Genomic DNA, 23634 nt, shown 5'->3' on the forward strand with positions numbered 1-23634 from the left:
TCTCATTACTGCCAATTATTTTTTTGTTATTTGCTCCTCCCATCCTTATTGCTCCAAAACCCCTTATTTATAGCTCACGGGTTACTGTAATTGTATGAAGTTTCTATAAAACACATGACATAATTATGACTTTTTGAAAATAAACTTTTGATACCAATTGGTTCTTCGATTTTCAGAGACATTCATTTTTCAGAAAACTACAGACTTAAAAGATTTCTCACCTCTTCATCTCATCAAACATTTCTTCTGCAAGATTCCCAATCTTATCGTCATTTTCAAAAATTCGAAATTTCCAAAAAAAAAAACGATTCTTTGATATTCTATTTAGTCGTCCGATGTTCATTCCATGGTTCAATTTTCTGAAAATTCTAAAATCATCCATGACAAAATTCTAGATTCCCTTACCATTTTTATTTTAAAATTCAGGTGCTATTATGGTCTATAATTTATTATCTCCGAATATTCTGAACTTTTACATAGAAAAAAACCGGGAAGGAAAAAAAGGACAACGGGCCCGTCAGGTAGATCAAAAATTTAACAAATAGATCAAAAAGTGTATTGGAAGGAGGCCCTCATTCTCTCTTATTGATTTTTCATCTTTCAATTTTTTTTGTTGTAATATTCATGTTGTTTCTTACAGCGTCGTACTCCGGAATCAATGTCCACCCCGTCCACTATCCAGAGAATCCCAGAATGCAAAGCTGTCGAATTTGGGCCGAGACATTTTTAGTTCAGGTACTTCTTAAATAGGTAGGATTCGGCGGCCTAGCGGCCCTGATAGTTTTTGACTGGTTGAGCTTTTTTTTTCGAAAGAACGGACTGATTGGTCCGCGGTAACATACGGCCTCAATCACGACCGGCTGCGGCCCTGTTTCCGACAGCCTTGCCAGAATGTGCCAGCTTGAATGTGAGTATCTCGGTTGTCGGCGCCAATACTTGCACAAGTCTCTGAGCACATTATTCTATGTATTAGTTAAGACTTGTGGGAGACTTGGCCAAGTCTTGTGTCATTACAATATTAACAATATATTCTTTGAAAAAATTTGTTGCAGAAAATTTCAATTTTAAGTTTATTTATTTATTCTTTGAACATTTAGGACATGCGCTAAGTCTACTAAACAATATATAAAAATATTATTAGAAAGTTATTAGGTGCTTTTTTGGAACAAAAAAAAACGGTCATAAATTATTAGCTTGGCTGAGCCCAGGAGCATTAGGAAAGAAAAAAACGATTTGTCGGAAGGAGTACAACGTACAAAATTAAGGCTTCGGAAGGGAAGGGAGGAAAACATTTTTGGCAACTTTTGTGGGAAGTTTTGATTATTTTTGGAATTTTTTAACAACAAAAAAAAAGAAGTGACAGTAAGAATATGAAACTGAGATTTTGGTGTGGGAGAGAAACAAATGAGAAAATCTTGAGGAAAGGAAAGGGGAATAATGTCAGAGAGTGGTTTACAAGCACAGAGCTTCGCAATCAGACTTCTTCTCGAAACGATTCAAGTTTCCACCGCATCCGCGGAAGAAGAAGAGTTTGCATCGATTGTCACGTGGCGAGTAGAAGTATTGGAGATTCGTACGGGTTGGTGTCTCGGACTCATTGCACACGCGGCCTGGAAATTCAAATTTTCTTTCAATCTGAAGACTTTCAAATGCATCTACTCACCTTCAGCTGGCTTGATTTGACACACACTCTTATCCTGAACCATCATCTTTTCCGTTGTCGTTGTGATCTCTTCCTCGACCTTCTCATCATTTCCCAAATCAATCGACACCTCATCCTCGGCATTCAAATCAGTTGACTGCTTTGCCAAGTCCTCAACAACGTTGACTGGACGATCTGGCTTCACTTTCAAGTGAGCCACAAAGTCCTCTCCTTCCTCCTCATCCTCTTCTTCGGTCTCTCCAACCTCGACCTCTTCTACCAACTTCTCAGTAGTAGTCTCAGTGTTTGAAGCCAATCTTGGAGCGAACACCTCCTCTGGAGCGATTCGGTGAGCATCTCCGTACAATGGACAGCAAAGTCTGGAGTTTCTGGCACTGTCAATAGCACAGTAATATCCTCTTGGGCACATCTTGACTCCATCGAATCCGGATCCGCAGAGCATTGGCTCTCCGTTCTCCAACATCAGTGGATCGGCGGCATCTGGGCACATGTATTTTGGTGTTGAGAGGAAGATTTGGCGGTTGAAGCCACGTGGCATATGAGACTCGTTCTTGACAACTCCACGTCCGACATCCTTTACGATCTCTTCAGGTTGCACTGAAAATTATAATTTGAGAAAATCTGGAATCTAGGATTCTGAAACTTACTCAATTTTGGATCAGTTCCTGGGCAGCAAACATCTGGTGGTCCTCTGCGACAGTAGTAGCTGGTTGGGCATCCGATGGATTCGGTGGAGTTTCCGCAGAGTACTGGGGAAGATCCTCCGAGTGGGGAGCGTCCTCCTGGGCACTGTCCTGGTGCGAGCTTCTCCTCTTCTTCTGGTGTGATCATTGGGGCGGCGGTGGTAGTGGCAAGTTGGCCGTTGCTGATGTCTGAAACCGTTTAATTATGTCAAAAATAACAACATTTCAGGAACTTACGTTGCACATTAAGAACGCAAAGTCGTTGGCAATCGACCAAGGATCCGAAGTTGTTAGCATTACCGTCACATCCAGAGTACTCGAACAGTCTGCATGAATCAGTTACTCTATCATAGTAGTATCTAAGATGAGCTTCTTGGCAGGATCCCTTGACCACTGGTTGAATGCAAAGCGGGTTGGCTCCGTGGCGTGGAACGGCTGGGGAGCTCTTCATGCGGAGAGCACGAGATACTTGACGTGGCTTCTCGGCGTCAAAACGGAGTGGGGCGACAACCGAGTCAATGTTGAAGTTAACATTAGCTTGACGCTTCTGTCTGAGTGGTACTTCATCCATAAGTCTTCTGATGTTCAGGGCTCCAAATACTTTGTATCCGTTCTTGGTCTCCTCTCCACCGTATCCTCCGAAGGCGTGCTTATCATATGGATCCTCCTCCTCTGGACAGCAGAAGAAATCGATTCCGTTGAAATAGCAAGACGATCCATCTGGGCATTGGTTCTTTCCTGGGAGGCACATAACTGGACGGCCATCAGAATAGCGGACTTCTGTTCTTCCGTTGGCACAAGCTGGCATTCCGTTAATGGATTTTGTTGGTCCAGCATTGTTGAAAAGATCAACAGCGAGTTTTCCTCCTTGCGACTCATCGAAGCTCTTGATTCCAGCAGCCTTTGGAACTCCTGGTGTCTTCACTTCACCGGTTTGATAATTGACAGTCTCCTTTGGAGATGGGGCAACCAGTGGTTGACCGTCGTTGGCAGTTGGGATATGCTCACGACCCAAAACTGGCTCAGCCTTGTAGGTTGGGGCCTTTACGACAGTCTTCGCGGCATGGGCAGCTGCTGGTGGGCGTGGCTCGAGGGATGGTGGGAGTGGAGTAGAAGCCGTGGTTGGGGCTGAAGTCTGAACTGTGGTTGGTGGTGGAACTGGTTGAGTGGCTGGTTGTTGAACAACTGGCTGTTGGACGGCTGGCTGTTGAACGGCTGGCTCTGGAGCAGCAACACGTGGAACTTCAGCTGGTATCTCTTCTGGCATCTGGATGGAAACAACTGGTCGGGATACTGGTGCCTGGGTCACAACTGGAACTTGTGGTGCCTGTGGAGCCACAGTTGGGGCAGTGGTGGTTTGGGCTACAGTAGTCTGGGCGACAGCAGTAGTTGGAGCCTGAGTTGGAGCCTTAGTTGTTGGAGCTGGAGCGAAGGTTGGTTGAACGGTTTGGACAAGCTCTGGAAGTCTAAGTTCGACATTTTCATTGATCTTTCCGAAGGTGTCAGCTGGGCTCAGTGGCATTTCTTGGTTGGCTTCTGGAACGATAATTGGCTCCTCATCATCATCATACTCTTCTTGAGAGTCGAATGGAGTAGTGGTTACGGTGGTGGTAGTGGTTGGAGTTGGAACAATTGGTCGGGAGCCTTGGGATCCTGGAGCTCCGATTGGGAGGGTTGGAAGGTCCTCTGGTAGCTCTTGAACTGGCTGTGGGGGAAGGGTCGGTGTCTTTGGTCCGGATGGAGTACAGATTCTCTCGCATTCAGAAAGGGTCTCGAATTGGTTGGTGTTTCCGCCAAGTCCCTCGAAGACAAACTGCTCGCAACGGAGGTTCTTCATGTTGAAGTACCATTTGACGTTGTATCCCTTTCCACTTCCAGCGTCCTTGTCATAAGAGCAACGGTCTGGAACTTGGGCAAGAATGACATGATCTGAAAATTGGAAATAGGTCATGATATCTTTCAAAAAACGCTCTTACGTGGCATGCACTTTCTCTCGCAAGTGTTTCTATCGAAGAAGTTGTTCTCGTTTCCTCCACACGATCCGTAAGAGAATTGTTCGCACTGTCCGGTCTGGCTGTTGAAGAACCAGCGTGGCACAAGATTGGTACAAACTCCGGCGTCTGGTGGCATGGCACACACGATTCTTCCATCGAACTTTGGTTCGAAGTGTGGTTGTGGAGTGGTTCCCAGAGTTGTTGGGGCTGGTGGTGGTGGAGCAACAGTGGTAGTTACCGGAGCTGGAGCAAGGGTTTCAGTACGGGTGGTTTCTGTAAATTAACAGAGTAAATAAAAAACATATTTATCAATTTGATTACCTGGAAGATCAATATTGATGTTCTCCATCTTTCTGCTGATTCCATTCTCCTCTGAAGACTCTTGAGCGAAATCTTCCTTGTGTTGTTTGTGGGTCTCGACTGCCTTAACAGCAGCCAAGGTCTTGGATCCGGCGGCGCGGGCAGAGTCTGAAGCAGAAGTTTCAACAATTTCAGTGTTCTCATCGCGCATTTCGTCCGAGTTGAAAGCGAAGTCAGACACGACTTCACCGCTTTCCGACGAGGTGATTGTCTCTGGTTCGGATGTGTGGGATGGGGTGTGGGCAGATGGGGTGGATGGAACTGATGGGGCCCTGGTGGATGGGGATGCTTGGGTGGTCGTGGTGGTATGGGTGGTTGTGGTTGTGGTCGTGCTAGAGACTCTTGGTCGGATTTGAATCTTCTTCAGTGGAGTTGTCGTGGTGGCAACTTCCTCAGAAGTGGAGACAACTTCAGCGGAGGTGGTGATCTCCTCAGAAGTGATGTGGAATTCAGAAGATGTTGGCTTCACAGTCTGGCTGGGGGTGGTGGATGGAACTTCGGATGTGGTAGTTTCTGGTGCTGAGGTTTCTGGTGCTGGGGTCTCTGGGGCTGGAGGTTCGGTTCTTGGGGACTGAGCCTCTGGAACATGCGTAGGTCTTTCCCGAACTTCTTCCTCCTCAGAAGCCATCTCGAACTCAGAAGATGTTCCGGATCCTTCTCCACTTCCCAACATCATATCTCTATCGAAATCTTCAGATGGTGACTGAGCTTTAGGGGCAACATTGACTTTTTCTAGGTCCACGACTTGCACATTTTTACCAACAGTTTGCTCTTCTTGAACTTCTTTGATAACTGGAAGTGGTTGAACGTCTTTTTCCTCTTGAATATCTTCGGATGTTTCGGTTTCTGAACTGGCTGGCTCAGTGGTGCTTGGAGCCTTGGTGGTGGTGGTGGTGCTTGTGGTAGTTGTCGTTGGTCTTGTGACTTGGAATCCTTGAATTCGTGCACTTGGAAGACGTGGCACGATCATTGTGGATGGTGCTGGTGGATGTGCTTCCTGGTGGGCGGCGATGGTCTCGAGTCCTTCAATCTTACCCGTTGCTACTGGACCACGGACCGCGGGGATAGGTGAGGAGTAGGTGGGAACTACGAGTGGGACTGTTGTCTGAATTGGAACACCGTGGACACGTGGACGTGGGCGGTGATCCTCTTCGATGGATTGATCCTCCTCATCTTCGTCGTCGTGAATGCCTGAAGAACAAAGGGAACTGATTGAAAGGGGATGCTCATGCAGACTACATTCAATTTAGAAGTTCAGAAGGAACTTAAAATGTGATTTCACTGATTTCAGTGGTGCGAAGCCGTGGTGAGACTTCATATTAGGTGGAAAGTTAGTGTTTTGTGCTCCTTACCTTTTTTATCTTCATCTCCAACTTTCACAGAACCGATGATAAACGATCCCTGCTGTGGTGTTCTACCCGCTTTCTTTTCCTGCTCCAAAAACTTGTTAGCCTGCTCTTGGAATCCCTTTGAAAGTTGCTTGAACTGCTCAAATGCTTCCTGTGCTTCCTTATCATCTGCCTCTGTTCCTCTTCCTCCTTGAACGAAGAGTCCCTGGGTTTGATTGATTCGAATTCCTGGAATAGTTGGTCCAAAGTAGTCGCCATTGTAGAAAGTGTAGCGGGATGGATCAAAGTTGAATCGGGCTGGGCTTCCATCCTTCTCAAGCTTTTCAATTTTCAGTTCTGGGCGTTTTCTAGCAGCAACTGGAGTTGGTGCAGCTGGAGCTGGACTTCTAAGCCACCAAGGTGCGGATGTAGATTGGAACCATGGAGTCTTGGTATCAGTACGAGCTGGAGCATTGGTAGTTGTGACGAATCGGTGTGGGAATCGAGAGGAATCAGATGTGATCGATTGCTGTTGGAAGGTGGAGACTGGGCGTCCGATGATAGTGGATTCTGGGGCGCGAGCTTGTTGGGATGTTACACGAATGGAATTTTCTCCTCCTTGAGATCTTCCCAAAGATTCACGTCCGAAGGATTCTGGTCTAGCAGTTGGAAGTGGTTGAGGTCTTCCAAAGGAGGAATCTGGTCTTCTGGATGGCTGTGGTTGAGCTTCTGGACGTCCAACTTGTTCCGGTCTTCTCGAGTGCTCGTTATTTACTTCTTGTCGTGTTTCAGGCTCTGGGACTCTTGAAATCACTCCAGATGCACGCGGACCTCCAGAAGGTACTCTTGAAGTTTCTGTTTGTTCCACTCTTGATCTACCAAAGTTTTCTTCCTGAACTGGGACCTGCACGGTATGGGTTCTTGGATGGAATCTGGATTGCGGTGGTTCTGGGGCTCTTGGCTCTTCTGGAACTCTGGTTTCTGGCTGGTTTCCTTCTGGAACTGCGAGTCTCTCACGTCCATCAAATCTTCCACGTTGTTGAATCAATGGAATGGATAATTCTGGAGTTGGCACAGATGGCGTCACAGTTTGATGAATCTGTGGGGATCCTGTTGGTACTTCAAATCTCTGACGGCTATCGAATCTTCCTCTGGCGAATGCTTGACCTCCGAATGCCTCTAGCTGTTGGCCGACTTCAATTCGATTCTCTGTATTTTGATTTCCAGCGGAGAATGCTCTACGCTGTCCTTGATCTTGTCCGTTATAGGTGAAGTATGTTGGATGGACTGGGGGACTCAATCCGACTAGGTTGCTGTTCGGAGTGGGTGGGGAATAGGAATCGATCTTGTCACTTCCATAGTTCTGTTGTTGACCACCAGTTGGCTTGTAAATCGGAGAAGCAAACTGACGATGATGAAGTTTTGGAGCAGGGAAAGCTTCGAGGGTTTCGGTAGTGGTAACCACATCTTCCGGTGCTTCAGAGGAAGATTCAGAAGACGTGGGTGAGAAGTTAGCATGCGGGGGTAGTGCAGACGACGTCGCCGAACCGCCTGAAGTGAATGAAAGCGTGCATGGAGAACAAGGCAAAATGGTGCAGATATCTTACATTCCAGTATGACTAAACAATGCAAAAAAAACAAACTTACTGAGGAATCGAGCGCAATGGACTTCGCATTCCTTTTGAGTGAAGAAGTGGTTACGATTTCCAGCGCATCCTCCGTATTTAAATGGATGGCAAGTTCCATCATCAACATTGAAGTACCAACGATCGGCAAAGTTCTTGCACGGTCCTGGCTCAACTGGTTGGAGACACTTCTCTTCAATCTGAGCGGCAATGGTTCTTGGAAGCGATGGGAATTGGTCTGGCTTCACTTGTTGATGCTCGACAGTGTTAACAGCGACTGAAATGTTTTTCAAGATTTAATTTTGTTTAAAATTGAAATCTAAGCTTACATTGTCTTGGTGGTTGAGCAGATGGAGCTGGTGGAGCGGCTTCTGTAGTTCTTGGAGCTGGTGGTCCGACCTCGACTCTTCTAGAAGAAGACGCTGGTGGCTGTGGAAGTCCCGGAGTGGTCAATGGTCTGGTTGGAACATGTGGTGGAGTTGGAGCAGTTTGTGGGCACACGCACTCCTCACATCCTTGACGATTGTGGAACATCATGCATGGCTCGTGGCAAGCGGATCTGTCCAATGCTGGGCAGTTTGGAAGTGTGTCTCTAGGGGAAGAGGTGATGGTTCCTGGTGGTGAAGCTTGCTTGACTGGTGGGCACGAGCAGAATGGACATCCGGAACGATCGTTGACAAGTTGACAACGATTGGTGTCACAAGCTGGGGCTTCTGGGCAAACTGGACGGTTGACGCATTTGTTGGTGCACTCTTGAAGAGTAGCGAAGTTGTTCGCGTTTCCTCCACATCCTCCATAGGTGAAGGATCTGCAGGCGTTGATGGACTTGTCGAAGGCGAATCTAGAAAAGACTCCAGCGCACTCTCCAACATCAATATCAGCTTCGCAAGTGGAAACTGGTGGCTTCTTGACGGCAGTGACGCATCTAGAACGGCATTCGTTCATGGTGGCGAAATTGTTTCCGTTTCCACCACATCCTCCATAGGTGAACACTCGGCAGTCTTGGGTCTCAGAGTCGAAAGCGAATCTTTCAAAGACTCCGTTACACTCTCCAGCGTCAACATCATTGGAGCACACTTGAGAGAAGTCTGGGGTGGCGGATGGAGTTGGTTCTGAAATTTTTGAGTTTTATGAATTCATGATAATTTGGTTATTCAAGTACCTGGCTTATGGCAGATGGCCATACACTCTTCCTTGCTAGCAAAGTTGTTTCCGTTTCCTTGACAACCGGTGTAGGTGAAGACATCACAAGTCTTGGTCTTGTCATCGAAGAACCAACGGACGAACTGTCCGCGGCAGTTTCCAGGGTCTTGTGGATGAAGACAACGGTTGACTGAAAAGTTTGGTTATGAAGTGATGAAACGGGAAGAAAAATGTGATGTTATGTTTGGATAGTTCAAAATAGGTTCAGGAAAAAAAAAACTTTGACGGACAAGAAGAAAATTAAAAACGGACAAAAACTGAGAACCATTTTGGCGGTTTGCAACTCAAAGTCATATTATAATCAACTCAATAAAAGCGTTAGAAAAGCGAACCCGAGTCAGTCGTCATGTCATCGATACCTCCGAGCAATACAGTGTTTTGTTGTGGAACTGGTGGTTGAACATGGAGTGGTTGCTCCTTCTCCTCCTCATCATCTGGCTCTTCGGTGACCTCCTCCTCTTCCTCCTCGGACTCTTCAGCAACGATTGAAGCTGGACCACGGGTGGCTTGGATTCTAGATGCTCTGGTGGTGGTAGTGGCTGGTGGAGCAGTGACACGTTGAGTAGTCTGAACTGAAGCTCTTGGGGTTTGTCTGGCAGTGGTTGGAGCTGGAGCCAATGGAGTGGTAGTTGGCTCGTCTTCCTCGCTAGTCTCCTCCCAGCTCAACTTTCCTCCGTTTGGTGTGATTCTGATTCCTTGGGTGGTACGGATCTCGGTATTTGGGCGGTTGGTGACACCGGACTTTTGGACTCCGCAAGATGCTTCGCAGTCTTCGACGCGTTCGAAGTTATTCTGATTTCCTTCACATCCTCCCCAGAAGAAGTATTTACATTCATTGAGGTCGGCGTTGAAGTAGAAACGAAGCTCATACTTGTCGCATGGCCCACGCTCCTTTGGCAGAGCACAGCGGGAGGCACGTCCGTTGGTTTGGAGACCGACTGTAAATGTGAAGGTCGAAAATTATTCAAATTAGCTTGTTAACTCACCGGCTTTGTTATTCTCTGGGCAGCAGACACTGGAATGTTGCACAACACTGCAGCGGTATCCAGATGGGCAGTCTGTCTTGGCACAGTTCACTGGAACTCCGATCTTGGTCTTCAGCGGCTCTCCGATCTCGCACTTTGGCAATCCAACTGGTGGTGGAGCGCAACGATCTTCACAAGCCTCTCTGGACTCGTAGTTGTTTCCATTTCCTCCACATCCGGAGTAATTGAATTGTTCGCACTTTTGGGAGTCTTCGTTGTAGAAGAATCGTTGGAAGGATCCGTGGCATGGTCCTGGAGTGCTGGCTCCAACACATTCCTTGGTGTTGACTTGACGGGAAGATTGGATTGCTGAAACTCAGAAAGTTAGAATTCAGAAAAAAAACAAAGGTTCTTACTGTAGCAATCTGGTCTGCTTCCATCTCTGGTTCTACTATTTGGCACCTCGATTCCTTGAGTGTTCACACAGAAGCATTGACGTCCGTTGGTCTCGCATTGAACTCGCTCGAAGTCACCAGATGGCGTGCAGACTGGAACGAATCCTCCTCGGATTGAAGATGAGGAAGCTGAAGCACGACGACGCTCGCATTCGGTACGTGGAGCACGTGTCGTTGGTACGTCTTCGGTGGTGGTGGTGGCAGCTGGAGTTGTTGTGGTCTCGGCCTCAGTGGTAGTCTGAGTCTGACGACGTTGGGTTGTAGTCGAAATTCTCGTTGTGGTTGGAGCTTGAGTTGTCGTGGTTTCAGTGGTTGTTGACATGCGGGTGGTAGTGACTTCCTCGGTAATTGGCTTCTCAGTTGTCGTTGTTGGCTCCTCAGTAGTTGTAGTTGTTTCAGCTTCAGTGGTGGTTGTGACTTGCTCAGTGGTTGTCGTTGGCTCTTCAGTGGTCACTTCAGTCGTGGTGGTCACTCTTTCGGTGGTGGTGGTGCTGGCCTCAGTGGTGGTGGTAACCTGTGCAGTGGATGTTGTGGTTTCAGTTGTTTCTTGATTATTGCTAGTAACAGTTATAGGTTGAGTGCCCAAGTCGTGCTCATTAAAGTTGAATGGTTGCTCATCGACCTGTTCAGAAGTGGCAGTGTTATCCTCGTGGAATTCAAATGGCTGTGGGTCTTCAGTGGTGGTGGCTTGTGTGGTGGTGGTGCTTCTTGTGGTCGGATACGTCTGATACCCCTGTGTAGTTCTAGTTGTTGGATAAGTGTAAGAAGTGGTAGTGACTGGTGGCTCTGTGGTAGTCACCGGAAGTGGATAGACGTTTTGTGGAGGTGGTGACGTGCTCGTCGCGTAGAATTCTACTCTCTTGACTTCTTTCGCCAAGATTTCCTAAAGGTGATTAGAGTGATAAGTGAGAGTGTTCATGCCATGCGAAAAAAACCGTTAATTGGTGTTTAATCAACTTACCTTCTGATAGTCCTCGGTGGTGCTTTTTGGCACTCCCAAGTTGGCTGGAGCGTTGCTGATACAAGCGTCCTCACACTCTTCTTTGTAACGATAGAGGTTTGGCTCGGATGGGTCAGTAGCACAGTGTCCTGAAAGTTTGGGGATTAAGGATTGAGAAGTTTTTGAAATTTCAAGATAGTTATCCCACGATTCTGAATTATTCAGCTAGAAAAATTTGTACGATATTTTGTTTTTCCCATTTTCAATGCTCTTATTTTTAAAATAAGAATTCCCCACTTACCATATGGGTAACTAACGCATTCTCCGTTCCTCAAGTAGTATCTGAGCACAAATTGTGATCGTTTTGGAGTCTCGCCGTTTTGTGATGGGCACCGCCCGCGGAATGGTTGTCGTTTGCACGGATCGACGGCTTCTGAAGCTTTTGTTTTTCGAGAAGTTCATTCCAATGAGAATTATCTTACCTGTGGCTACCACAAGGGCAGCTAGGAGCAATACGCACAGGCGCATTGCTGTTTTGTGCCTGAAAATTGATAGAATTAAAAGAGGATCGGGAAGATAGAACGAAAAATAGCTGCATATCCGTAAAAGTATCCGGAAAACCAGTACGAAAACCAAAAACGAAAAGCATGTAAGACGCGTGAATGTTTCTTTTCAAAAAGCGAGGAATGATGAGGTCATCCGGCGCCCGAGTGAAAGTAGGCCGAGTAAATAAAGTGTGAAAGTGAGAAGGGGTTGGTCAGTATCCCTCATCTATCGGAATGCGGTGGTGGCTTCTTCGCCTTTGTTGTGAACTTTATAAGCACGAAGAATGAAGAGAGACACGACGGATGATGATTCACATCTAGCAAGTTTTTCCTTCTCTCGGAAAAGTAGTGGCACGTCTTCGAGAATCTTGGATGGGGGATAGTAGTGGGAGGAGAATGATGATGATGGGTGGGATTAGAAAAACGGATGATGATGATGATGATGATGAAGCCGAGTGTGTTGTACAGTTAATTGGCGGTTAGTGATTGAGACATCTATTTCTTGAGATAGGAATGGAAAAAGATATAGAGAGAATGGTCTGGAAAATATTAACCAAGAGGTTGCACTTGGTAAACTCTGCACAGTCAAGATACGTTGACGACTCTGATAGGAGATCAGCCAACCGTCAAATTTAAGCTCAAGTAGCTCGGTTACTGTAAGAAATATCAAAAGTGTTCAACTGACAAAATAGTTGTGATATTATGATAAACATTTTGTTAGTTGACTATTTTTTAATATCTTTCAAAGGAACCGAGATAAATTGGCTCAAAGTTGGTGGTTCAGGTGACCTTCTATTAGAGTGCGTACGGTCGCTTAAGATGGGAGCTCTGATAAAAGGTTTTTTTTAAAGTTTTTTTAGAAATCCGACTAAAAAACTCTGAATAAAAGTTGCAGAATGCTACGCAGAAGCAGAAGCTCGAACTCTATGATCTAGGAGAAAATCTAGGAACTGTAGGATTTCTAGGTCAAAAGAATGACCTTTTTGGCTCCTTGGGAAAATATGGGAGTTGAGAATCTAGGTATATGGGAATTGAGAAACATTCAAAATTATAAAAAAATTCAAAATTCCAAGAATCTCAACTTGAGACAATACGAAGAATATGAAGGAGATATCAAAACAAAACCTACTAATAATAATAATGGCGCGAAAATAGTGAACGAAGATTCCATTCTCATCTTTCTCCCGTCGGCGGGAATGTTCGGAAGACCCCAGGATAAGGGAAGATATGCATCTACATGTATATCCGACCTTGACAACCGGTGAGTAACTCCGTGGATACACCATACACTCACTAAAGAGAGAAAAAGAGTAGGTTATCTTTTCTCTGGAATCTTGAAAATATCTAGGTTATTGTAATTTATGTCTCCCCCTCCTTCGCCATATATGAACAAATAATAAAATGAGACGTTTGGAGGAGATGGGAGGAAACGAACACATATGTAATAAGCGAAGTGAGGCGCGAAAGTTAACGGATTTTGTTCCGAGGGGTAATATAATAATAACTTTCGCTAGTATTTTAGAGGTGGAGTAGGAGTAGGAGAGGATGGATTAAAAAAGTAGAAACAAGTGTAGCGGCTAGTATTAGATCCTGAAAACTGGACTTTGAATTCTTAGAGTTTAGGTTTAGCAAGGCTGGAAAGAAGTTAAAGAAAAATAATGATAAGCTGATACCGAGAATGTTAAAGTTCGGTCTGATGACTTTTTAGGAGGGTTCTTCCTCTGATTCATGATGTTATAGTCTACCAGGAATAGATTCTATGAGAAACTATGAAATGAGAAATCTATAACAAATTAGAGCTAAAAAGATAATGAAGTGCAACGATAATAGGGCTCTATATCACTCCAGGGTATCAGAAAGGTCATTCCAGTGGATAATGAATACAAAGAGTGAAAAATGATCGCATCCTTTGTGCGATGGGGTGTAAATGAAAATGAAAATGGATGGATGGAAGCAACAGTAGTATATTGAGAAGGATTAGGTCAAGACAAGAGAGATACGGAGCGTGTTAGTACCAGGGGGGCTGGGCTACTGATAGGCGAAAATCCACAAAAAGAGAGAAGACACGAGAGAGAAGACCCAAAAAGTGAAAAGATATCTGAAGGAAAAGCGAAAAAAGGAGGACATGATGCCCGCTCCAATTTAGGCCAACCCCTTCACTTCTTCTCCTTCTTATTCTTCTAACCGATTGTCCGAAGGATAGATATCTCTCGGGTAAAAAGATATGGGTGGTGGTGACCGATCCGTGTCAGTAGAGTACCAACCCAAGAAATGGAAAGGATATGGGGGATAAGGAGAAGAAGGTATGTCTCTCTCCCTATGGATAGTGAAAACGACACCGAGAGTACATGGATTGTTGCGCAAGCAACAAGATCCTGGGGTCGGTAAGGAGACAAATAGGACTATGAAAAATGAACTTGCGGTTGATTGGAATGAAACTAGATCAAGTTTAGATTTAGGGTTTTAATGATAGTAACAGTGATAAATGACGGTTTTCGGAAGATGGTCGGGTGATTTCAAATTATTTGAAAGGCTTCTAACGGCTTCTAACGGAAGGGGTTTTATCGATGCGTAAAAAAGAATATAGTCTTCAAAGATAACTAGTACCAGGTACCGTATATCCTTCGAGAGATACAGTAAAACCTGAACTAGAAGAGTCCGCAAACTGTCAAGTTTGAGCTTAAATACCTCAGTACCTGTCAAAGATATCTAAAACATGTCAACAGATGAAATGTTTGCCATGTTATGATAAACAATTTATCAGTTGAACATTTATTGACATCTCTCACAGGAGTCGAGATAAATTATTTTAAAGTAAAAGTGAAGAAAAAAAGCGTTAGAGGGTTCTTCTATTACAGGATTCACGGTAGTTACATTTTAAGTCAAATTTGATATACTCTGCATTTTATTGATTACCAGCAAGCGGGTGCGCCTTCGGCGCGATTCAATCTATTTTTTTCAAATGTTCGTCGCTTCGTTTCTCACTTTTTCCAAATATTTTTAAATTTTTTCAAAAGTCCACAGACGGACACGAGGACGGACAGACGCCTCTAGCGTTTTATCAATAAGGAAGATATGAAAAGTGGCATAAATAATCTTACACATTATAGTAGTTGATCTCTTTTTGTATCTTGATTAGGAAGTACTGTAATTAGGCTCCAACAAATGGTTTGGGTAGAAACAAAGCTAGAAGCATATGAATGCTTCGTCGTCAGTATTCAGGCAATAGTGGTCTGAAACCTTAACCGAAACGGAACTTCTGTATTCTCAAGCCACTTTGCCATTTCACACCCCCCCCCCCCCCAAATCTATACGATCCTGGCCAATTTTCCTGCCATTCTCTCCTCATCAATCCGAAACCAATTCCCATTTCAAAACTGTCATAAATCGCCTCTCTCTCCACATCTCTTTCTCCAGAATTTCTATTCCCGATAAGCCATAAACTGTTTGTATAAGCCTATCCGATCGAGAAAGTGCCATCAGAAGGGATGGGCAGATGGGGGAAAAAAATAAAGTGAATGTGTAATATATCCTTTTGTGGCCGTCCCTCAAAAATCGAAAGTGCCCGTGTTTCTTTTTCTGGGGACGAGAGATCCTGAGATTTCGAAGAGACGAGACCATGAAAATGTTCCGGTTGTCTTTTCTTTCACGAGGTGTCATAAAACCGATACGATCCGCGAAGGATTTGGCTCATTTAGCTTTAGCCAAAAGTGGAAGAAGCAGGTCACATAGATTTGAAATTCTTCGGGGGGAGAAGAGTAAGGAAACGTGGAAATCCTTGAAATCTGGATTTTTCTCTGGAGTAGTTGTTGCTAATATGATAACGGTAGTTCTCGTGGGTGGCAACATAAGACCCAATTGAACGATGTTGAAAAAAACTGTCTCAGTTTGATCAAATTATATTCTTGTTTTGTATACAGGGGGGACTTAAGCGGGAAGAAAATTCTCAGAATGGCTAGGGTCAATGACTGGGTTTCGGAATGGAGTATATCAGTAGACTGGACCAGCCGGTGATGTTATCCGTGAGACGACTGGGTTTCGGAATGTTGAGCTGTTTTGAACTGTCCCAGGGTATTACAAAAGTGTGATAAAACGGGAACTTTCTTCTTGGAGTGAGTTGTTAATTAAGTTTTTGGCATTGCTCAAATGATTCGAGATGTTTTCGGTAATTCATGTTTACAAAACAATAACACTTCTAGAAATCTGTAACTTCCAGGAAACTGAGACAATTCTGGAAGTTCAGACACCGTATCTCCAATCCAAACATTCGATTTTGGGTTCTATTATCTCGATTTCTGTGAAAGATATCGAAAAGTTGTCAACTGATGAATTTTTATCTTAATATCACCAATATTTTATCAGTTTAAAATGTTTTGACATCTTTCACAGGAATCGAGATAACCGAGCTCAAAGATGACAGATCCAGACCTCCAAGTTTTTGTTGTCATACGGTAGATTCTAAGATACTTGATGAAATCTAATAGACTTTGAGTTTTATTGGTAATCTCTGCATAACTGGATTAGAAGCTTATGAGTAATTTTGATTTCGTTCAAAAATGCCCTTCTCTGCGTCTAGGATGAATATCTGGTCAAATTTTGAATGACACAACACCATTCGGTGTCAGTAGGTGAAGGACTTTTTGTCTTTTCCCCTTTCATTTTTGTCTCTCCCGAGAAAAAGAAAGGAAACGAAAACTAACGATGACCACAAGATGAGACGAAAAGTTGTCTGTGTTTGGACATTAGAAAATTCCTTTGCTGCTGCTGCTACCCCAGGATGACCCAGTTGATTTGACGGAATACGGTTGAAGACAGCAAGCAAAACGAAGAGGTTATCTTGTTATGGAATCAGTAGGTTTTATTTGGAACACACACACACACCAAGTTAGGAAACAGTGGAATTTTTATCGGGACAGCGAGAAAAGAAAAAGTCAGGGATAGGTTGTAAAATGCATAAGTGCAGTTGATCTTTGTTGGGTGTACTAGATAGATAAAGCGTTGGGATTTGAAAAATGGAAGAGTCGAGGGATTTTGGTATGGAAAGTCGGTGAATCAAGGATTGAATTGTTTAGGTTGGTTCAGGGATGAACAATTTCTATTAACCGTAAACACTAAAAGAATGCCTCCCGAGACGTCAACTTTGAGCCCATGTATCTCATTTCGTTCGGAAGATATCCAAAAGTAATCAACTAACAAAACGTTTATTACAGTATCGAAAATGTTTTGTCAGGTGATTACTTTTTGTTATCTTTCACATGAACTGAGATAATTTGGTTGAAACTTAAAAACTAGGGGGTCATCCTATGGACCACTCCTTTCTTTGAGCCTGTTTATCCGACTTTATGTAAAAGCTATCTAAAAACTGTTAACTGATAAATTACTTATCATAATATCAACAGTATTTATCCATTGACCAATTTTTGATATCTCTCATAAGAGCCGAGATAATTGGGCTTAAAATGCGCGCGGGTTTCTATTAGAGCAAATACGGTTCTGTCTTTATTTTAGAAAACCACTTGAAAAAAATGCAAAAAATGTTTATCAAAATCATTGTTTTTTATTTAAACACTTATACATTTTGATCATCCCGTCATTTTTCCAAAATTCCATTTCCGGAGGTTTTTAACATCTCCAAAAATCGCCAAGTGGCACTCCATCTCCTGTCACTTTCTTCGCTTCCGAATTGTATACAAAAACTAGAGATTGAGTGAAAATGTTGGCATTTCCTTGAGAATTCCATGCAGAAATACCACGTACCCGGTCTGGGAGATTCTGAAAATGATGGGAATAGAAACAGAGCAACTTGTGGAAATTGGTACCTCGAAGTAACTGTCGGTCCTCCCTGTCATTAGAGACTTGTTCCAGTACTCATCATAAAGTGCAAACTTTCCACCGTTCTAAAAAAATCAACTCTTATAAAAAGCTTAAATCATAAGAATCTATCTAGCTTACCGATAAAAGTATCTGATGCTTGTTGTGCCACCTAACAGCAGCATCCGGAGTGAAACCAACAGATGATGGAAGCTCTTTGGGAAACACTGATTGCAATTTCCAGTCTCCGTCAACTTCTTTATATCCATACACACTTCTTTCAGACACCAACCACATCATCTCCCTCTCTGGATCATAAAGTGCCCCATTGACTTGACGAGGACCATCCGGGAACTCTTCGGAAAGAGATGAAACGTGAGCGATTCTGTTGTTGGATGTTTTATAGACAGTAGATTCATAAAAGGCATAGTCGAAGTCAGGTCCGAATGTGTAGGCGTCGATTCGGTTGGGGCATCCGGAAGATGGATGACGATCGGAAGAGGGGAGACGTCTGCAATGAGTGAGATTGACTATATTCTAAAAGAACGTAAAAATTATAATATAATAGAAGGCTTATCCTATACTTGCACTTTAAGCTCAATTATCTACAGTTCTATATGATAGCGTAAAAGGCAAGTATAGGGTGACCTTTCATTACAGCGATTACGTTAGACTACTTACTTAGTAGCCGCTGTGAATCTGGGATTCATTGTACTCGTGAATCCTCTGACATCCATTGTACTTCTAGTACGATCCAAACCAATTCCACCAACTTTAATAACTGGAACCGTGGTAGTGGCTCTGTTTCGTTTGGTTGTGGTGGTGCTAGGATCATTGAATGGGATTACTATTTCTCCGGTATCTTGGTCGTCATCGGTATGAGGTATAGCAATTTCGGAGCCGAGGGAGATTTTCTGTAGTGTTACAGTGATCGTAATACTCATTTTAGTATTAGAAAATTCAAAACGTACCGGTCCTTTTGTGGTTTTAGACTCTCCGAATCCAAAGAGTGCATTTGCACCAACACTTAGAAGGCATAAAATAAGTAGAGTTTTCATTGCTAAACTAGAGAGACTGATTGAAGAAGTCAACAAAAATCAATGTTGATATACCGATTTCTTATCAAGTCAGAAGGCGTTTTTGTTTCTTTTCAAAAAATTTTCATTAGATTTTTATTTATCATGTGTTATCATTTGTGTGATGTGATTGATAGAATTCGTCAATCAATCGATTTCCGTTTATGAGTCATGGAAATGAAAAGGTCATATTTATCCATTCAAATTTGTCACTGGGATTATTAGTCTAAGGATTCAAAAAAAAGTACACAATGACTAACTATATATCACAGAATCTATGAATTTTTAAGAGTTGACTGAAAATCTTAAAAATCAGGGAATAAAGAAAGTGTTCAAATCGACAATATCGAATAGCACCAAAAAATGTAGAGGGAACAAAAAATGCAAAGGAGGAGAAGGAGGAACCCGTATAAATCAAAAGAAAAAAGTCAATTAAAGAAGGTAGATCATCAGGAAAAGAACGGTGAAAACGGTGAAGAGCATCGGGGAGGCAGCGCTAGAATGTTGTAGTTCTTCTAATAGAAAGTCGACTGCGGAGTCGCCCTTTTTGGAGACAACAACGTTTCGAAGATGTCGATTTCTGAAAATTAATAGGATAGAAACGCGAAGTTTTGGTTAGAATCCAAATACCATAAACACTCTAATAGGACGCCACCCGAATCGTCGAATTTGAGCACATGTATCTCATTTTCTGTGAGAGATATCAAAAAGTGGTTAACTAATAGAATGTTGCTGACTTCATGATAAACATTTTATTAGTGGACGACTTTTTGATATCTTTCAAAAGATGTGAGATATATAGGCTCAAAGTGGACGGTCCGGGTGCAGTTCTACATATTGGAGTGTTTACGGTATGTCATTTAAACGAATATATCTCGAAAATTTTGAATCACAAAATATAATCTATTTTTCGAGCTCAGGTATCTCGTTCTCTATAAGAGATTTCAAACATCAGTTAACTAATAAAATATTGGTGATATTGTGATAACCATTTTGTCAGTTGACGATTTTTCGATAGCTCTTACAGGATCCGAAATAATTGAACTCAAAGAGAACATATCGAGAGATTTAGAGTCGGCATGCTAGACCTTCCATTTTCTGTTTATTCTTAGATCTTACTTCTGGAAAGGCGTATCCAATTCAATAGACACTGTTCTCCTTCTCCTCGTTTTCTGATCTCCACATTCTGTAGTCCATGCATCCAACGTTACTCTCCATCCCATATCAGTGACCTCAAAACCATAGCAATCGCTATCCGGAAGTTGTCCGATTGACTTGGTCTCGTAGTAAGGAAGATTTTTCAGCTCGCCATTTGTGATTTTGATTTTTCCATCGAAACCGATAAATACCTGGAAATTCATTGTTAATATCTAAACTGACTTTGTAGACTCGCCTCTAAAGAGTTTTTAATTTTTGGAGAATCAATGTCCTGAACTTTATCCATTAGATAAATCGACACTCCACTATTCTCATCCAAATCCACATTTTCCATTCCCTTCTTCGGCAGGAAATGTACTTTTCCACTGATTTTCTGCTTTGATGGGAAGTTTGGAGGTGGAATTTTGGAGAGCAAAAGTGCAGTGGGTTCTCCAAGGAATGCGGGTCCTTTCTCTGATCGGACTACTGTAGAAAGTTGAGATCCAGAAGATGAAAACTCCACGGCTTGCCAGTCTTGTAGGGAGAATGTAGGTGGGGTCTGAAAATTAATTATGCGTGTGAGAAGAGATTTAAATTTTCAAACTACCACTATTGGATCATTCGACTCGGTCTGCAAGAACTTTCTGTGCTTAGGGTCCAGGTCATAGAGAATTCGATTTTTGGTGGTGGAGCGACGAAGCTCTATGATAGGAGTCCAGTTAGTAACATGGTCATCAGCATCACTCCAAAGGAGCAAACTAATCGACTGATCCATTCCTAGCAACCATAACAGTTGCTCTTTGGAGTGAGCAGCCACAGAGAGTCTCACGGATAACATCACCGGCTGGTCCAGTCTACTGATATACTCCAGAATATGGAATAGTTGACGCCAGGACAATTTCTTATACTTCGGGTGCAAATGACTGAAATCCGACTGCTTGGTCCACCCCAAGGATAACGTGGCATCTGGGAACAGATCTTTTGCCTTCTCGACAAAAGTTGTTGGGTCGACTTCGGTCTCCACACTCCTGGGCGATCTGAACACATTCGCATGGAGAATCACGGGGTACTGTAGAACAGGAGATGTTGGATCGGCTTGACTGGCGTAGAGATCCTGGAGCACCGGTCGGACAACTTCATTAGAACGGAAGTTGATTTTAATGGCTGAAATATGGAATCTGATGAAATGGTCCGATATATTCCAGATGTAAATGTTGAAATTTTTCTATACAAGTGTTTTAAATCATGTGATTTAAGTACGAAAATTCTATCGTGAAACCTGTAATAGAAGGGCCCCACACTGTCACGTTTTGAGGCCAATTATCTCGGGTCCTGTGAAGTGAAAGTTATCAAAAATGGGTGAACTAATAAAATGTTTGTGATAAATTGTCAGTTGACAACTTTTTTATATCTTTGACAGGTATGGAGATTAATTAGCTCAAAGTTAAAAGTTTACGAGACTTAGCTCAATTATCTCGGATGCTGTAAGAGCTATCGAAAATTCGTCAACTGACAAAATGTTTATCACAATATCACCAATATTTTATAACTGATTTTTGGAATCTCGTATAGAGAACGAGATACCTGAGCTCGAAAAATAGATTATATTTTGTGATTCAAAATTTTAGAGACATATTCGTTTAAATTACATACCGTAAACATCTAATAGAACGCCACCCGGACCGTCCACTTTGAGCCTATATATCTCACATCTTTTGAAAGATATCAAAAAGTTGTCAACTAATAAAATGTTTATCATAATATCAGCAACATTTTATTAGTTAACCACTTTTCCATGTCTCTCACTGAAAATGAGATACATGCGCTCAAATTTGACGATTCGGATGGCGTTCTATTAGAGTTTTTACAGTAGCTTGAGTTCTTGTTTTCAGTTGCTCAAAATTGAATTATGTCATCGAAAGGTGAAAAACAATGAACGTTTTTGTTAAGTCCGAATCTTAATAGCCATACTTAAAGCTTTATCGCATTGTGCATAATTAAAAAAACTACTCGTCCAACTTTTTTCTCCCTTCGAGACTATTCCATCTTTCCTTCCAATACTTATGCACCTGTCATCAGACACCCAGCAAGAGAGGGTCCTCATCATAAATCACGTCTCTCGCCCATCACTAACAGCAACAACACTTATAACAAAAGTTTCGAAGGTGTGTAAAGTTTACGCTGCCAAATGACAGCTCCTTCTCGAAAACACATAAAACGTGTCGGGTGTCGATAATCTATGCGTTAGAGTAGCAGGAGAGGGTGACAGGTGCACCAACTTTGAAAAAGTTACGAATTTCAATTTTATTTTCAGACCCCTTGTTTTTTTCGATCACTATATATTTTTTATTAGTCTCCTTGTCCCCCCGACCGGTCTTGTCATTGAGACATTTGGAAGACGACAGGTTAAATGATGGAACATGATGGATTACTGTAGGTCGGGGTTGAAGTTCACATTTGTACTATCGTCAGATGATAGGCTGTTAAGGATGGGAAAGGTAATTGGAATGGAATGTGAACGGATAATTGGTTACCATTAGTTAAAAGGGAGGAGGAGAAAGTTTTGTAACAGCTGTGTTGATTGATGATTTTTGGGACAAAAGGAAAAGCAGGTCTTTGATGTTGACCGACAAATTGGAAAAGGGTCCAGAGACTTTATAAAACTAAGTTCAGCAGAAACTCCTACCTTTATGCATACTCGCCACTTCTCTCAACCATTCTTTAAAGGTAATCCTATCTGCGATCTTGGTATCCGCCTTCATCACTGGAACCGCTCGATGACGTGGTCGACGGTGTGCTTGCATGAAGACGTCCCCTTCGATCATCATCGACTTGTTCAGAAAGGGTTCTGTAATAAATTGGTGTTCGGCTTTCTCGTTTTAATATGGAACAGATTACTGAGACTCGGTGGTCCATGCTAATTATTTTCCAAAGGATTACAGTCCAATTGCCGCCAGACGGTTTCCTCATTAGCTACATATCCCTTTCTCTCCCCTTGTTCCTACCGCCCTTCTTGAGAATCACGGTACCTAACCTAATTTCCTCTCCTACCGGGACCATGAACCGACAAAGAGTTACGCAATACCATCTCACCCTCCTTACCATGTAGTTGATCCACTAGATCAGGCCAGCTGTTCACGCCATGAGCGACGCGAACGTTGAGACCGTCACCTTTGGTTTCATTTTTCCAAAAGTCCACGACGGACATCCGTGTGGCACGCATCTCTCGGCCATAGTCTGAAAACGATGAAATCAAGATAACTTCAAACCTGTAATAGAAGCCCCCCCCCCTAACTTAAAGCTAATTTATCTCGGTATCTGTCAAAGATATGAAAAAGGTGTCAACTGCTAAGTGGTTTATCATGATATCACAGACATTTTATCAGTTGATCCATTTTTGATATCTTGTACAGGAGTCAGGAAAAATTAGCTCAAACGTGACAGCGTGCATGCCCAGGAATCACGGTAGGGATCCGAAATTGGGGCTTTCTTTTTTCAACAACCATTTTGAGTAAGACTAAATTTATGTCTGAAACCATCCATCCATCTCAACTCGAAATATCTCAAATTTCACATTTCCTACTTAATCCCATCGCGACCCCTTCTCCGTCTTTCTTGAGCACTAAATGAGCTCTCATCATTGCTCATCATCATCATTTAGTAAAAGCGTTGGGGTGTGGGAACGGCCTACGGGCTTGCTTGAATGAAACAATTAGTAGAACTTGTGGAGAAAAAGAGACACGCGAACGGATTTCTTTGTTTGCATTGGGGTTCCCAAAATCTCGATCCAATTGACACCCGTCTCTGCATTCATCGGTAATCGGATTCGATGTATGAGTTTGGAAATCT

General features: G+C 43.0%; 3 protein-coding genes across 3 annotated transcripts; all 3 read right to left on the reverse strand.

Annotated features, from left to right (window-relative positions):
• Nucleotides 1–1452: 1452 nt before the first annotated feature.
• Nucleotides 1453–11744, reverse strand: Cbr-mlt-11 (the record flags this gene model as incomplete). The annotated part of the gene is made up of 15 exons (XM_045238629.1): nucleotides 1453–1610; nucleotides 1664–2260; nucleotides 2311–2535; nucleotides 2584–4275; nucleotides 4323–4613; nucleotides 4662–5925; nucleotides 6075–7579; nucleotides 7676–7930; nucleotides 7983–8765; nucleotides 8816–8986; nucleotides 9189–9794; nucleotides 9843–10190; nucleotides 10238–11159; nucleotides 11238–11365; nucleotides 11534–11744. 15 exons carry the CDS (start codon nucleotides 11742–11744, stop codon nucleotides 1453–1455), a joined length of 9156 nt encoding a protein of 3051 aa, XP_045093003.1.
• A 5639-nt stretch (nucleotides 11745–17383) lies between these two features.
• On the reverse strand, nucleotides 17384–18630 carry CBG05638 (the record flags this gene model as incomplete). Its single annotated transcript, XM_045238630.1, has 4 exons — nucleotides 17384–17533; nucleotides 17581–17658; nucleotides 17714–18083; nucleotides 18254–18630. 4 exons carry the CDS (start codon nucleotides 18628–18630, stop codon nucleotides 17384–17386), a joined length of 975 nt encoding a protein of 324 aa, XP_045093004.1.
• Nucleotides 18631–19080: 450 nt separating this feature from the next.
• On the reverse strand, nucleotides 19081–23008 carry CBG05639 (the record flags this gene model as incomplete). The annotated part of the gene is made up of 6 exons (XM_045238631.1): nucleotides 19081–19228; nucleotides 19768–19997; nucleotides 20042–20344; nucleotides 20393–20949; nucleotides 22472–22633; nucleotides 22888–23008. 6 exons carry the CDS (start codon nucleotides 23006–23008, stop codon nucleotides 19081–19083), a joined length of 1521 nt encoding a protein of 506 aa, XP_045093005.1.
• Between the last annotated feature and the right edge of the window lie 626 nt (nucleotides 23009–23634).

The sequence above is a fragment of the Caenorhabditis briggsae genome (genome assembly GCF_000004555.2).
Source record: "Caenorhabditis briggsae complete genome, chrV, whole genome shotgun sequence".
In the NCBI taxonomy this organism is placed as follows: Eukaryota; Metazoa; Nematoda; class Chromadorea; order Rhabditida; family Rhabditidae; genus Caenorhabditis; species Caenorhabditis briggsae.